This window comes from Corvus hawaiiensis, chromosome 3 (assembly GCF_020740725.1).
Source record: "Corvus hawaiiensis isolate bCorHaw1 chromosome 3, bCorHaw1.pri.cur, whole genome shotgun sequence".
NCBI lineage: Eukaryota > Metazoa > Chordata > Aves > Passeriformes > Corvidae > Corvus > Corvus hawaiiensis.
In genome coordinates, this window is record NC_063215.1 from 74,033,165 (window position 1) to 74,050,304 (window position 17,140).

Below are 17,140 nucleotides of genomic sequence, written 5' to 3' on the forward strand. Positions count from 1 at the left end.
GTTGCTTCAAAAGTCAATCTTGTGCGCAGTAAAGTAGTGGCCTGCTAGATTAGGCATATCCTCCTAATACAGATATTAGGACACACGGAGGTGGGCATACTTAAGCATCACTTGCCACCTTTGCACAAATCAAAAAGGGAAACAGGCAACAGCTGCTGATGTGGCAGTCATACACAGACAGAGTGAGGCAAGAGCAACGTAAGAGAAACAGGGAAGAAATGCAAATACAGGAGGCTAGAAATAATTTATCTCACCTGGAGCATTCCTGGAATACAGACAATATTCTCTGAAATTCAAAGGCCTCTGTCAGTGGAGTTCCTGTTTGGTATTTTTATTCTTTTTCTTCTTCCCCCTCTTTTCCCTGCCCCATTGCAGAAGAACACAATTTATGTCTGGAAAATGAATTATTCTGTGGTGGCATACTCACGCTTGTTCAGTTACTCCACTTAGAATTTCAGCCATCAGCATGAGCACTTGCATTTTCAGACCTATCAATATTCAAATCTCTACTCTGGCAGGCTTTCTGCAGTTGAGTGGCTCTGTCAGGGCTGAATAGGATCCAGCCTAAGGTGAACTGAGGTTCTCACAGAGACAATGCATAATGAAGGATGACTACTGGTGAATACATCACTCCTACACTTTAATTTGGAAAGCCAGCAGAATCACGCTGGAAGCAGGCTTCTTCCTGACAGGTTTCACAATCAGCCTCTGTAGGCTGATCAGACAAAAGCAAGGACTGTCCCTTAGGGCCTGCCTGCTGGTCTAGAACCAAAAGCTGGCTTGCCAGTCTTTCAAGTAAGGTATTCTGTCTATTTTCCACAACAGGGATGTATGAAACATTTGTACTTGCATAAATAAGGTTCTTACAATTCCCAAGTCATATACAAAAGTTCAGAGACTGCTCTGACTTCAGCTGTCAGTATACTTGCACAAAGGCAGCATTAGGTAAGGCTTTATGTCTGTTTATAAGGAACTGAAAATAAAATTTTAGTACAGATATACAAGTAGAATATATGTCTGTATTGTATTTTCCATTTCATATAACAACCATTTTTACATCCGGAGAGAGGTATTGAGAAGGACATTTCTACAGAGTTTTGTCAAGCCACTTCCAAGTGTAATGTAACAATACTGCATCTTTCATATAAGTGTAACAAGATAAATTCTACAGTAAAGAGAATTTCCACCTCTTCTGCAGGGACTCCTAATTTTTGACAGAGGATTGTAAGCCTCCTTCACTTTCCTTTTCCTCATATTTTGTATTCTTTTTAAGCAAGGTTTATGCAAAGCATAGAACATATCATATGCTTTAATCATTCCTCTATCCAGTAGAATGCTTTGTAACAACCTACACTCTTTGGATTTTTAGGTCAGAATCTTTAAGTCAAAGGGACATTAATATCAGGAAAATGACAGCATGCCATTTCCTTAAACAATAATGTATCTTCCACTTGTATGAATGCATTTCTTCCTTCATTGTTTTTTGCGTTTGGCCTTTTCCTGGAAAAAAATACTCGTCTTACATATTATAGTTTAAATCACTGGAATAACTAGATGGAAACTTCCTCCTGAAATATTTGAGGAAAAAATTACTATGTTGACCTTTTTGTTTAATTGGAGCGGATATGTTTGAAGCAAAAATTATCTTTGCCTGACTATACTATGTGATAAAATTATTATATTCCATTTCTGGCTTTATGGTTAAGATGAAATGTGATTGCAAATAATAGTTTTGGTTTATGATCAGTTTTAAGAAACTGTATCTGTTCAGTATTCTTTTTAACATGTTTACATTGCTCAGTGTGAAGATTGCTTTAGACAGATTAGGAAAATGTAAAACTATTCAAGAAAATTATGAAAATTAGCATCTCCTCTACTAAAATGTATGTTTGTGGTACATTCTAGAAGTCTGCATAGCTGAAAGGTTTGTTTGAACAATTTATAGTGTATACATTTCATTTAATATATGATCTGTGTACAGTATATGTGCAACAGCTCACTCTGATATCACACACAAGTCTTACATCCTCAGAGATACAGCTACAAATGTGAAACTAATAGGGTAATATTTTCAATGTCCAAGGGAGTTTTGGATATAGGCTAGAATTTACAAATGCATTAAAAGAAAAGCAGATGATTCTTTTTAATTGCTTCTGGAACAGGAATACTTTCCGTTTCAGAGTAAAACTGTGCATGTAAATATCTTGCATGTTGTTTCACAAATATAACTTTGTGTATCTAGCAACTTTTGTGCTCAGTGCCCAGGTTTAATATGCTATGCTTTAGAATGGATGTTGCCTACTCACACAGTGTCCGTACGAAAATGTGAGGGACATGTCATGTGCAAAGTGGCACCAAAAAAACCCCTTTAAAACCTTCCCATCTTACTTTGCCAGCATTTAGAAATTGTTCCACGCATACTGAGTATTGAACAGGAAAAGACAGACACAAGAGAAATGAAGATAAGCACTTTTTGCTTATACATTTTTTACAGATCATTATAGTAGCTTCAAAATTAATTGCACATAATTGTTATAGGAAGACTAATTATTTTGTTTATTGTTTAGATGAATTCTGGTTCTCAGATGGGTCCTTATCTGATAAAGCCAAATTCAATGATCCTGGCCTGATGCCCCTGCCAGACACTGCCACAGGGCTAGACTGGTCTCACCTGGTAGATGCTGCACGAGCGTTTGAAGGTAACAGGAAAATTTGAATAAAGATCAATGTTCAGTACACAAACATGTTTTGTTTTTTTTTTTTTAATATATATTGTATAGCCACATTCTGAATTACAAAAATCCAGTGTTTGCCTCTGTAGCCCGTTAGTTCTTTTGGCAGTATCAATTCTCAGTGCGGAAGATTGTCCCTGAAATTTTGGGTCTTCATGTTACTCTCTATATCCGTTTTAGATGCAATTCCTCCACTTTAGTGATGAGTTCCTTCTGTAATGAATTGAAAAATCAATTCTTTGAAGGAGAGATTCAAAGCATTCAAGTTAGATGTTTAAAATGAAATGGGGAGTAACACTTCCCTGGGTTTGTTTTGTTGTGTTTATAAACCGGCATGTGTAGTCCAAACGGTGTTGCAGTCCCTCTCAGTTTTCATAAGCCTTTGAAGACCAGGAGAAATGTACAGTATATTTTCCAGTAGCAGGACTTGAGATGCAGGATACAGACCAGGTTTGCTTTATTAAATTATGGAACCAGATTAACCATGGAAAAAACCTCATCCGCCTCCGGGAGCTAAACTTACACTTAATGTCTAAACAGAGAAAATGGATGCTCGTTTCAGTGTTTATATGAATATACGCGGTTGAGTGTTTGTGTTCTCTTGTTTGAGAGGTGTTTTTTTAGGTTGCTGTGCTGTCCTAAAATGTCTGATGTTTCTTAACTGGTGTTGCTTGCGTTACTGAATGTAATCTGTGAATAAGGATGACATTACCACAGTCATCATTGTATAAGATACAGGTCTTAACTTTGTGAAAACTGGTTGTCAAGTTAGTGATTTGGGTCTTTTTTAAAATGATTTGGGTCTTTTTAAACTTTTTTAAACCCTGGAAATCAGTTTTCTGGTTCCTGGTGCCTTCCCACAGTATGAAGTGATAAAAGTTCACTTTCACCAAAAGCTCTTCAGAACTGCTTGTTATACTAATTTAAGTGGCATTGTGAAAACCCAAACCAACAGCAATGATTAGGAATTTGAAGAACTGTATCATTTCTTGACCTGATTAATTGTATGTGAATTCATTACTATTCAATACTACTCAAACATGGCTGTGGTAGCTGGCAGGAAATACTGTGACACTGAGAATCTTGACAGCTCTTCCCATGCATTCCTACGTTTGATTGCTCAGGGAACACCCTGATATTTGTTACTGACATCTTAAACTACTGAAAAAAGATTTGAATCAGTAAATGACTAGCTCTGCAACTTTGTACTTGAAGAATATTTCTAAATGCTAATAAAAATTTTGAGTTCAGTTGAGTGAAAGATCATTCTGTACCAGCTATGCTCCTGTATTTTTAGCTGTCTTTGAGAACTAATAGATTTTCATTCCTTTTACGACCTAGTATCATGATGAAAATAATTTCACTTTGGTAAGTGTTATGTAAGTGTAATTACATTTGAATTTGAGAATGAGAAGTAGAACAAGATAGCTAACCCACAGTGCTCTATCCTAGGGAGGAAAGGTATTCACTTGTTGGGTTTTAATTGCAGATAACTTAGATAATCTGTAGATACTGCTGAAGAACTGACGGTCTGAGTTGTAAGACAGAAGCTGCTTATTGGATTGTAAGAATTTGAGTAGTAAATATTAATCTATTTTTGTATGAAGGAATATAATTCTTTTGTGTTTAGGACTCTACAGTAGAGACATCTGTGTATATGTTAGATGATTTATACAATGTTTTGACTAAATTCATAGTGCTGCAATTAGAAACTTTTGCAAGAAGTGGAATTTTTAAACCCTTACTCAACTTTATCCTGTCTTGCAATTTGAAAGTTATTTTAAAAAGAATAACTGATAGGCATTTCATAAAAGATCACTGAAAGGGAATGTGTTGGATCTGAATTAACAGTGCAGTTTCCATAAGTATTTTAATGTTGTTGACTTAGAAGCTGCTTCAACTTTCTATTTAAAAATAGCTTGGAACTACTATTCTGCATTCCATCAATGTGAAAAAGAGAGTGGATGATTCTAAAGTTTGTCCACTTCTGAATATAAAGCTGCTTTTATCTTTTTTTTAAACTGGGTGGAAATGGGATCACATTTCATATAGGTCCATATAAAAAACCTCAAAAGTAAGCAAACACCTGCTCCCCCACTTTCACTGGAAAGGACCACTAAAAAAATAATAACTTTTTAATACTGAATCTGTGAAATTAGAGTTTTTCCTCTAGTCTGACTTTGCCAGCCTGATATTTTGAAGTTGTGTTCTCTTCTAGAACCTAGATACTAGACTTAATTTTAATTTTTTTCTTTGTACAATGTCTCTTCTTACTATCAGTTTATTAGGATTACCAATCTGATTCCAAGGTCAGAGTTTTTCTCTTGTGATCTCTCCAGATTCTGTGTTGACAATTTATATAATTTGATCAGTTCAACATCCCTAATGTGGGCCTTTCATCTGTCTGTCTTAAAAAGCAATTCTATCTCGATTAATGTTAGATGTAGACTTTTTAGGTGCTTATATTGTTGCCATCAGTTGGATTAAGAATCAAATTCAGTAGCAAGATTTTTGCTGCCATCATCCATACTCAGAGTTTACTTATGGGTGTAACAAGAGCAGTAGTTTTTTTCACTTTCTTCCTCGTCTCAGAAGAAGAGTGGACAAGGTTGTTTATTAGTGTTAGCTTTTACTCAACTGAAGCCTTGGTCCCATGTGGAACAGCAGTTTTTAAACTGTGGTCCATGAGGGTGGAAGAAGCTATTATTTTCTTTTTTATTTATTTCTTTTGTTTTGTTTTTACTTGAAAGTAGGGTGACAATGCTTTTCACTATGTCAGGATTTAATTTTACTGCATTTGCTTGACGAGAGCCTTTGTGGGAAGCTGAATATTTACTTCAAACTTTTTCTGAAAATCTTCTGTTATTCCTAAAACGGGTCTTCACAGTGTAATGGGGAGCTGTGCATGCACTAACTCCACAGGCTCCAGAAGCTGCATCAGGGAAGGGTTTTTGCTTGAGCTGCCTCTGTGGAGGGTCAGCACCTGTAAGCTGGAGCACAGTGGAGCATTATTTTAACACTCTGCACTGCCTTCCTTAGCAAGACATAGTTTTGACTCTGGTATTTCTCCAGAGAGGATATTTTGCATGCATGCTAACATCAGTCCAGTCAGTAGCAAGGGGAGTCCTTCCATTTCTGTCATACATGGATAGACTACTTCCAGTTCCCTTCTCTTTATTTTGTTGGGAACTGCAGAGAAACAGTAACCAGGGAGCAGCTGATGTGATGGAAATCACTCTGTTGTAATGTTTTTGTATCCACCCCTGAAGCAAACAATAAAAAATTGTTTTAAATTAAACAGTCTTTTTTTAAATAAAAAAAGACTGTATGACTGTACAGCAAAAGAAGGAGGACAGTAGGGGTGAAAAAGCAGAATTTAAAGAACTGGAAAGAAAAATTAAAGAAGCAAAAAAAGAAAGTATGTTCAACTGAGTAAAGATAAAGATATGGGCATTTATAGAATAAATTGGAAAGCCAAATTTGAGAAAGGAGAAATCCCAGAAAAGACGAAGGGAAAATAAGAGAATTAATGTTTGTATTCTCTTTTTGTAGTATTTTTCAAATAGATCTCCAAGTTAGGGAAGAAGGACTTGCCTTCAACATATGTATTATGTTGCTGATGACATTTTAGATCTTTTCCATGTTTTGGGGACCAAAAGAAGAAGCATTTTTGGATGTCCATACCTGCTACTGTAATTACAAAAGGGAACTGACACAAATACAATATTGAATATTGTTATTAATAGAACATTGTACTATTTGTTCTACTTCAAACTGGGTTTATTATGCTTTAAAAAAGCTGTTTAGTGTTCGATAAATCATATTGTGAGCACTAATAGCCTAAGATAGTCCTTCTGATGTCCCTGTTCATTAAAATTGGCGGTTTCAATTCCTGATTTGTTTCCAGGTGATTTTTATGAACGTCTACTGGTGCCAATCAACATGCAGTGTTTCTTAATGCAAATTTATCTTTGCAGAAACATCTGTGCTATTATAAGTAATGTAATTTTAATACTTTGATTTAAAATCTTCATAGCTAAATGTAATGCTACACATAATATAATGAGAAATAAGTGAATCATTTAGCATGACAGATAATTATTTTAACCAAAGTAGTGTGTTAGACTGCTAGAAAAAGAAAAAATGACAATATATAGTTAATGTTTGGTTATTTGTAGGGCATGCATGCCTCTTTTTGCTTCAATGCATATGTCAGTGAATGTTTGTGGGTAGACTTTACCTTAACAATGACAGAGTGACTTAATGCTCTATACCTATTTTAGCCTTTTCTGCTTTCCAGTACATCAAAATTGCCTGAAGTTTTTTCTGGCCTCTGTTAGCAGTCTGGAACAATGAAAATTGAGATTCAAATTCTCAGTGGTTACACTGTACAACTCTGTTACTGTGAATAAGAACAATTTAAAATTTAAAAAAATTGTCTCATCTTTGGTCTTACTAAGTCAATTGTTTAAATTTTTGATGCAAAGACCAATATATTTTTTGCAAATAGTTTTCTATGGGTGGGCTCTATTTGGAGTTTGCCAGGGACATCTCAGTCAAAAATAAGAGCTCTGAGATTGACATGTATTTTCTTCTGTTTAGTATGTACATATTGCTTCAATTGAATAGGAGGGGTCCCTGTAATTTGGAGGAAGCAGAATGTAGGTCCACAACACCATACCACAAATACACTTTTCTTTATAAAAACCAGCTGTTGTAATGAAAAAGTTAATAGTATGAAGTTGAAATCAATAATTATCTACTTCAGACTGCTTGTTTACACTGTCTTGTTTCTGGCCTGCATAGTGCGTTTGATCTGGGAAACTAATTTTAATTTATCCCTACTAAGTAAATCTATTTAACTTAGTAGGTTTCAAATCTGTAAATGATGTCATTGATTATGCATTTAAAATTATATTCTTACCTTATTGTCAGCACATATGGAAAAGTCATGTTCATATTTGCTGAGATGCATCAGTAGTCAGAAATCAGGCTAAAAGCAGAGGAAATGAGCTGCAGTCTTTGAAATTGGACAGAATAAGGCATGCAACTTTTGTTCATTGTATTATAGAATGAATTGACAATCTATGCTATGCTGAAGGGATTTTTTAAATTGACAAAGAGCTTTTTAGTGATTTCCTATTTTTGTTTGGTAGGACTTTTCCTTCCTATTTGAAGACATCTGACCTGTATTCACTGTTTGTGTCCTTAAGAATTTGAAGGATTGTCCTCTCATGTACCCTGCCAAGTTGCCATGCTGTGTCTCAATACTGGGTGTTGCTGTTAGAGACGTGGGGTGTGACACCTCGTGCTTACTGTAATGTTGGTGTTGTGTAGAAATGGCCTGGCAGGGCTGGGAGTGAGTGCCAGCAGGAATTGCACGGGGAACATCCCACTGTGTGCGCTGCCACAAGGGCCACAGCTGCTCCAGTGGAGATGGACTGTCTTGTTTATAGGAACATTCTAAATCTTATTCCAGGTTTTGACTCAGATGAAGAATTTGGGCCGTTCTGTCATCACACGCCGTTTCTAGGTGATGGTCTGGGATTGATGACTTTTGCCTTTTGTAAACTTTTTTTAATACTTCCTATGTTTGCACGTTTGCATGATAATGCAAGCTTTGGGCCTGGTGGGGTGGCAGAGCAAGGGGAGAAAGGGCAAGGCAGGCATGTTGTCACCAGAATTCATACAAGCCTACAGACATGGATTTTGTTTGGCAGAAATAAGCTAAATCAATCTCCACAGAATATGGATTTTGGTGTTGTTTTTTTTTTAAAGAAGACAAATTAAATCCTAATGAATGCATCATTTACTCCTGTTCTGTGCAATGATGATCTGCATGGCATACTTCTATTATGTGGTGACTGATGTATTTTGGCAACCACACTGTATATCCATAGGTAATTACATCTGTGCTTGTTAGATTATTTTCTAGTGAAATTCACTCCAGATAATAGAGTGCCGTAGTAATACCTATAATAAAAACTCAATTGATAAAAATAGTGTGAATTTATTGGTTTTCAAGTATGCAGATTACCATCAGCTTCTGCAAATGCTTGAGATAGTAAAGCTGTATGAAATGAACAGCGAAGATTTCTGAGGAATCTTCCATGGGCTTTAAGTCCATGGAAAAACTGCAAATCTTTTTGCTGAATTATTATTGTCATTCTAAAATGGTTTTCTGCATGTTTCATTAAGACCAATTTACTGTTCATATCAGCATTATGTGGTCCAGACAAAACTGTCATACTGCTGATAGACATAAAAAATTGCTTTGGGGTTGCCTTTGGATGCAGGTGTGGGGAAGCCAGCTAGTTGGTACATACATCTGCTGATTATCCTCAAAGCTGAGATGTAGAAGCCTACATCCATTTCGCTAACTGAACCAGGATAATGGCTGTAATATAGCCTTTCATTTTGTCCAGTTTTAGATGTATCCTTATGTTACTTTTTTACAGATCAGAGAGTAGCGTCTTTTTGCACCTTGAATGATATGCAGCAAGCTCAGGGCTTGGAAGGAACACAAGAGTTACCTTTGGATGAGAGTCCCCCAGATGGAAAAGATTTTCTTGAGGATGCTGGGTATGTCAGAATTAAAGCATATTTCCTACAAAGGTATTTTAAGGAAAGGTTTTCTCTTAATGTTGCAAATCAAATTGCCTGTATGCATGCTTCACAGCTGTTTGATGGCAGACTTGCCTTGACTGATAATTTCTTTAATTCTGAAAAATGTTGTTTCTTCGAATCAATTTCTGAGAAGCTTTATCTTGAAAATATGTAGTATAGTCAGAGAAAGCTCTCTCACTTTAATAGGTCTGTAGTGCAGATCAAGGTTAGATGCAGAGTTTCAGATAATCAAATTTCTCACTGTATTCCTCTACAATAATAATTTTTGTTACATTTATTTCTGTTTTCATTTAATAAAACTAATAACAGGAGCTCAACTCTGTAGGATGCAATAACCTGATCTGCAGCAAATGTCTCAAACCTTGGAACGGGGTCTATCCTACCTTTGCAACCATTTGCTCTTTGCAAACCCATAATTTTTCTTTTATACAGAGGTAAATTAATCAAGATAATCTGTAATGGAGGACTGTAGAATTTATGCCAAACTACCCAATTCTTCAAATTCTTCCCAGCACCCTGGGACAATTTTTGTTTTTCCCTCTCCACATATCCTGCTGTATGGAGTCTGCTTGTTAATTTAAAGATTATTCTTGTTATACAGATTCAGCACTATAATCTGCCCACCACCATTCTTTAATAGAAAACACATCTTTGATTAGTTTTGCTCTTCAGTTGCAGGAATGGAAGAATGGGAAATGGAGGGAAAAGTCTTCTTGCTTGTTAGATGATCGCATTTTAATTTCAACCAATTTTACACAAATTAGCTTGCTTACATGGTAAAGCACATTTATTGTAATGACTTCTAAGTCCACATCTTTCCCCAGGCTAATGATCAGTAAGGATTGCAAAAGACTCTTAAAGATGTTCCCCTTTTAGCCACAGCAAACCCGTCAGATTCGTGCAATTGCATGAAGCAGCTGATTCAGCTTTGTATGTAAAGCCCCTCTCTTCACCTTCTCTCTTTTAGACACAATTACTCACGTGGTGGCTAATTGCATCTATAATGTACATGAGACTGTCTGCCACAGTGCTCATTGTCATTCAGGAAATAGAAGCTGTTCACTGTATTTTCCTTCAGTCATGCATTTGATTAACCTGTGGCAATATTTTATGTGTTTTGACCTTTAAACAAAATATTTGTCTCCATTAAGCCATAGGTTTATCCTTTACTGAAAATGACACTACTGCACAACAGACAAAAGAACTCTTTACAGCTCTTTTGGTTTGCAGTAATTGTTGCTGCAGCTTGCTTGAGATTAGTACAGTCCTTATCAGAAAGCAGCTTGTTAACCAACGTGCCTGCACACCATGGATCAGTGAGTGTGACTTGCACTGTGAGGGTATGCACAAATCATTCCTAAAACATTCCTTCTTAAAATCATTATAACTTCTGCCTGATCTGCATGAGAAGCAGTGTCATATTTCAGATATTGCAGGATTGGATTTATGTTCTAGTAATAGTCTTTTACTGATGCTGGTTTTGTCTCTATTTTCCTAACTATGCCTAAACTGATTGGTTTCCTTTACTATTACTAAAGCTGTAACTCTGCTAAAGCTGGGAAGAAAATGTTTTTCACTGACTCAGAGTGAAGGTAGTGGTTTACTTTACAGGGAACATGCTCCAAGTACTCTGACTGGAAAAGTCAACCAGCTGGAAGTCATCCTCCGGCAGCTACAAACTGACCTGAGAAAGGTAAGAGACCATTAGCACCATAACCTCTCCCCAGTTTTAGTAGTTTTATTTTTGCACACAGATCATCAAGGGCTTGAAAGAAGTACATCAGCTAAACAAGACAGTAGAGCTCAGTGGCTGGTCAGAACGCTGAGGTGCAGAAGGTCCTGTGGGAAGAGTTATGTGAGGAAATTGGCCAGAGACTAAGTAGTTTATAGGCCTTTACTCCAGAACAACTCTCCTACAAATAATCATACCCCAGAAAAAAGGAAACACTTTATCTTCATTTATGGTTCTTTGGATTTAGGAAAGGATAGGGATATGGACATGGGCACCATTGCTAAGTAGTTAGCACTCTGGTTTTGTCATCCTTGTTGTCTTATCTTGGTCACTTAGCAATGACTTGATGTGTGCCTCATTTGTTGTCAAAATTCTGAGCTGGAGACAATGCCAGGATAACAGAAATGAGGCTGCTTTTGCTAAGAAAATAATCACGTAAGGAAAAGTCTTGAAAGTAGGTATTTTTCTTCCTTAAACATATGCTTGAAATCAATTACTTGCAACTTGGGCTCTCATGTATGATTTATTATAGCTAAAAGCTTCTTATGCTTTTAATGCTTGATTTATTTTTTTTGTTAAATGGAGTAAACGTCTTTAATTTTTCTATTAAAGTAACGTCTAGATTTCTTTTTAGCTTGCAGTATTTTCTTGGAATGAATGAGGTAGTTGGAGCATATTTGGGGAATTAACTTTCAGTTAACAGTTGTCAGAATGAATTAGGGAGCTCAGCAAAATATAGCTGTTATGACTTGCATAGAAATATTAACAACAAAAATAAACGTTGTCATCACAACTACTCACTTTGCTCAACTTGTATCTTTGTCAACCAGGAAAAACAGGACAAGGCAGTTCTCCAAGCAGAGGTACAGCACCTGAGACAAGATAACATGAGACTTCAGGAGGAGTCTCAAACTGCAGCTGCTCAACTGAGGAAATTTACAGAATGGTTTTTTAATACGATAGACAAAAAATCCTAATGGCTGGGGCCCTGCAAAATACTTATTTGAACAACGTAACAGCTGTATCTTTGGAATTAGCGGGGTAATAATTTCACTGTGTTCACAATCCATTTTAGGTGTTTCTGCTACATTCTCTATCCAGCTTTATTCATTTGAAAAGGAGAGAGAATTGTGGCAATCGAACTTTAAATTCATATGAAGAAAGCAGAGAATAGCAGATATTTGTTTGTGTGCAGATGAATGTAAAAAATCCTTAGTGTCATTTTAGACATTTTTAGAAGTTGCTCTGGCTGGGGCTTGCCTGAAGAGGAATATTTGGGGTTTTAGTTCCTGCATTTCAGGTGCGCTGGTGAAGATGTTAAAGCAATTTAAATTAGCTTGGGCTTCAGTATTGTAAGATAAAAAGAATAACTAGACATATACTTTAATGTTTAAAAGGTGCTCTATTTTTTTGTATGTACAGTAGTTTTATTTCCACAGTCCACATTGTCATAGCAATAAGAATGGAGGTATAGTGAATAGTCACAGAGCTGTGTTTATAAAATGTTAGCACTGATGTGTTTAACACTAGTTTGGATGCAGATGCATTAGAGATTATTTATTTGCAGGAACAAATGGTGCCTGAATATAAACAGTGTTCTGATTTTCTAAAAATACACATGCCTTGTAAATGGCTCACTGGGGTTAGCCCACTCCCAACTTCACTTACTTTTGTATAGTTGATGTTCAGCTAAACAGTCACACTGCTTAACTATTGAAATCATGTATGGTGTGAGCCAGCCAATCAGTTGTACAATGCCAAATTTGTTTATCTTTGTACAGAAGCTTTGATCAAGTGTCTTGTATTTAACACCTTATTTAAGCTTATTTAACCTTAAATTGTTGTTTTTATAAAGTTTGTTTTATCTGCACTATGGTGAGGTCAGTTGGTTGCAAGTTGTAATATTTTGAGCTTGCCAAGACTGTACTGAGGAGTTCTAGAAAATTCTAACAATTGGATGCTGCTAGTACACAATTGATTTGTTTGTATGCTTTAACATTTTTAACTGTTTAATTTGAAATGAACATACATCCTGCTTTTTTAATAAATGTTAAAAATCTAAACCTGAATTATTTTATCTTGTATTATCTGTAATCATTCTTACCACTAATAGCTCAGGTTTCCGTTCAGCCCAGTTTCTGGGCTCTCCATCCAGAAACAGTCCAACACCTCAGAGCTGTCAGGATCCCTTGTTACCAAGGAAGGGTTGCCACCATTATCACAGTTAATTTCTTTGGTGCATCCAGTCCTGGAACCCAGGAGGTGGCTTCACCAGTCTGAACAAAAGCTGTTTGGGCTGTTCATAGGCATTGATTAGTGGCCTAGGAAAAAAAATTCCTTCTTTACTGACAAATACATCCTAGAGAAAATTTTCGAAAGAGGTCTAGTTTCTTCATATTACCTTATGTTAGCTGTAGCAGGAAATAATTTGCCATCTTCTCGTGCCAGTGACTGCGGATTTGATTGCAGTGTTAGCGTATGTGAGATGTTTTGTGTACAGTACTGAGCTTTAAGTCTACACCAAAAAAGGACACCTTTGCAAAATGAAATTAAGCTAATGAGCATATTTGAGTAACCCTGAGGAAAAAGACATTTCAAGATCATAGCTATATCCCAGTTTCCTCTTGACCGCTGAATGCATTCAGGCAAACCTATAGAAAATTGGTGAATAATTTAAAAATGCATTCAACTCATGCAACTAAAATTCCATGTCCATTGTTAGTGCACATTGGCTGAGGAATGTTTTATAAATTGAACAAATGTCTGTAACTGCTGTAACAATTGTTCTGAGAGACTCTTCTTAGGAAAGGTTGTATATGGGCAGATAATCAAGTCTTTGGTATCCTTACACTGAAATTAAAAAGACCATTTTGTATTGTACTTTTCATCAAAAACTCTGACTTTTACATACCAAACAGTATCCACTAAGCTGTATTAACAGGGTAATTAAACATGGCAGTCATGTGTTACACTAACTTCTGATTTAAGCACCTTACAGAAGTCATTAGCAAACCCATCTGGCTGGAGACCTTGCCAAATAGCAGTGCTGAACAACTTGGGCAATTTGTCTGTGAACACGTTTCTCTGCGGATTGGTCTGTTCCCCTTGAAAAGCTGTGCTAACTGAAATGAACTTGAGGGTAAGCTGGCTCTGAAGGGACACTATTAGGTTTGTATAAGAGTTTATAGTCCAATATTCATTTTAGTTCTTTATCTCAGTTATTGAAAACCAGCAGTTACAACTATGCGCACAAAAAAGGACTTTCAGTAGTAATTTTTTCTGGTTTTCCCATCCAACGGAAAATATTTGATTTCCAAAAGTGACAGAAGACTTTGATTACAGATCTCCTATTTCTTTTGCTGACCAAATCAGTTGTGTTGGGGGCACATGGTTCTTCCTTAATTAACCTTCACCATGGGGAAAGATTTTTAGTCTGGCTTTTAGTGTTTTTATGACATGGGAATACAATGTTTATCAGAGACCATAATACAGCTTTGGCATAGGTAAAGGACATTTAATTGGGTATTTTAATTAACTGGGTTTTTGAAGAATAATCCTCTTGGAAGCATTTTGCTCACAAAAAATGCCTGGTTTAGACACATGAAGGCAAAGACTACATTTAGGTGAGCAACAAGTATGGAGCACTAGGAAAATTCAGGATGTTGCTGACCCAGGTTTTGGGGATCTTTCAGGCTCTTCCGTGTCCAGTTCTGTGACTGGATGCTTTTTAGTGGCTGAAATCATGTTAGGTTGGCTCTGTCTGAAGGCTCTGTGCTCTAAGACCATTCTGTATGATCTGAAGCTGAGTAAGTGGGGGTTATTGGGAAATTGACTTCAAAGATGTGTTTGTGATCTGAATTAAAACAGTAATATGGAAGTGTTCAAAATGTCAACAAAGTGCTCCCAGCACCACAAGCCATGCTGTGCAGTGCTGAGGTGCCAAAATCAAATATGGACCAATGCAGATGTTTACATCTGTAAGAGGGAAAGACACTAACCATAGCAAAATTACAAAATGTTCTGCTTCTGCCTAAGAAGTGACATACCAAGATTTATATGCAGATCTTTACTGAAGGGATCCTTACTGAGACACTTATCACAATGTGCACTGTATTTTATTATGCAGAGGTTTTTTTCTGAGACCACTATTACAAACATAAGGGATAATTTCTAGTATTTTTCTGTTCCTGAGAGGGTAGTCATATTTGGTTTAGGCATGTGATAGCTTTATAAAGAATCTGTTTAAGTCCTCTGTGTGTTATTTGATATAAATTCTCTAAATAGTTCATCTTTTTTTGTGCCTAAAATCCAGTAATGTGGGAAAATGTTTAGAATATTTGTAATGTAAACTAGCCAATTGTAGAGCAGTTGTTTAGGAAAACAATTTTCAGTATGGAAAAAAAGAGAATTGCTATGTACATTATGTTGTTGCAGCACTTCTTGAACTCTGTGCTGACTGGTTCTAATATATAAGGAAGTCAGTAAAACTCAAGAATTTGTACTGTACAGTTTGAAGCCATCAGAACCATTAATTATTGCCAAAACAAGTTATTCTTTATCCCATCGTCTTTCTTCCACAGCAAAGACTATAATGTCTTTCAACTCAAAAGCAAATATAAATCTTGGTCTCAGCTCTTTTCTCCATGCACACAGCTTGTATTTTTCCTTTGATTCCTTGCACTTCCTTTATTTTTCTCTTTCAATATGTTGCCTTTATTCTCCCTCATGGATAATCCAATGGCAGAAGGAAAAGTTCTGTAATAGGTGCCTGGTCTGGCCAGCCATAGAGTGGCAGGGCCTAAGCATTTTGCTGTGTTTCCTCCAGTGGCCACAGAAGAGAAAGTAAGGCTGGTACGATTTCATCCAGTCTTGCCAATGTAAATCTTCGCATTTTTGCAGACTTTGAAGTCAATTGCTGTCTTACACAGTGCTAGCTTTCTGAAGACATTTTAGACTCATGGGTAAAACAACCAATCAAGAATACGTATTTCCATAATAACTGTATCTAGCAGATTTCCAAAGCTTTCATCAGGGATGCAATTAAAAAAAAAAGGGGGGAGGGGGGGGAGGGGAAGGGGTAGGAGGGGAAGATAGGGGGTTTTTTTAGGTTTTATTTTGATTCTCCTTTCAGAAAGACAACCAATATCTCTGGCTGTTGCACTGTCTTAAAAGGTCATAGCAGAACCAAGGAATGGAATGACGAGACCAAATTGCTCATAGCGTTCTAGTTTAGAAATCACTGGAAGGCTTCAAAGATAGTGATGGAATCCCATTTATTTTATTGAGTTCTCAAGGGAAATTGTATTATATCCTTTGTTTCATTTTTTATTTTCCCTCACTAACCATGGCTATTTAAAGGCTTCTTAGCTACACAGCATCACAGAATTACTCTAGGAGTGGTCATTGTTAACGAAACTTCCCAGTCTGCCCATTCATGAGAATCCCTGGCAGTCACACTCCCAAGGACAGTGACTTTCACTGCTGGGACCGAAGCCCCTTCAAAAGGGTGGCTCGAGGGAGCTGACAGATGCCCCACTTGGCTCCCCACACGTCCCACTCACAGTCAGACCAGGTTTCCTCACCGGTTCAGCCCTAGCTTTCCCATGGCAGAGTCTCAGATGTCTCATTCCATGAAGTCATTTATTCACAGTGCAGCAACACAGACACAGCTTGAGCTGCTGCCTCTGAGGAGGGACCCCCAACGATGGGCCCCCTGAGCTTTTATCCCCTCACAGTCTACCTGGGCACAAGTCTTGCAGTTCCTCCCTAGTCTTTGGCTCCTGCCTCCCTCTCCATGTCCATCCATCTCACTGGCTCACCAGTCTTCACCTCCTTTTTTATCCAAAAGGTCAGCAATTCCTGCTCCTGCTGTGTTTCTCAGTGTCCTATCACCTGGCTGGTGTCACTGGCCTTCATGGGATAACAACCTTTGTTATCCTAGAGGTTGGCTGTGCCTGGCCTCTTGTCCCAGGGTCTTGCGCAGAGCTCAACCCACATTTCAGACCTCAGTCTGCAGCTGCCTGGGCCAGGTGGGCTCCTCAACAGTCAT

The 17,140-nt window shown here is 37.1% G+C and overlaps 1 protein-coding gene across 6 annotated transcripts in view; it reads left to right on the forward strand.

Annotated features, from left to right (window-relative positions):
- The window catches only part of SIPA1L2 (signal induced proliferation associated 1 like 2), a 126,597-nt gene extending 113,437 nt beyond the window's left edge, over positions 1-13,160 (forward strand). For 2 of the 6 annotated variants that reach the window (XM_048296854.1, XM_048296856.1), the window contains 5 exons: positions 2,568-2,699; positions 8,212-8,265; positions 9,191-9,314; positions 10,971-11,052; positions 11,922-13,160. In XM_048296854.1, the coding sequence (XP_048152811.1) occupies positions 2,568-2,699; positions 8,212-8,265; positions 9,191-9,314; positions 10,971-11,052; positions 11,922-12,068 (539 nt within the window). In that variant the 3' untranslated portion in view covers positions 12,069-13,160. The remainder of the gene's footprint in view (positions 1-2,567; positions 2,700-8,211; positions 8,266-9,190; positions 9,315-10,970; positions 11,053-11,921) is intronic. The other 4 variants (XM_048296855.1, XM_048296857.1, XM_048296858.1 and 1 more) reach the window with 3 other exon arrangements.
- The last annotated feature ends 3,980 nt before the right edge of the window (positions 13,161-17,140 follow it).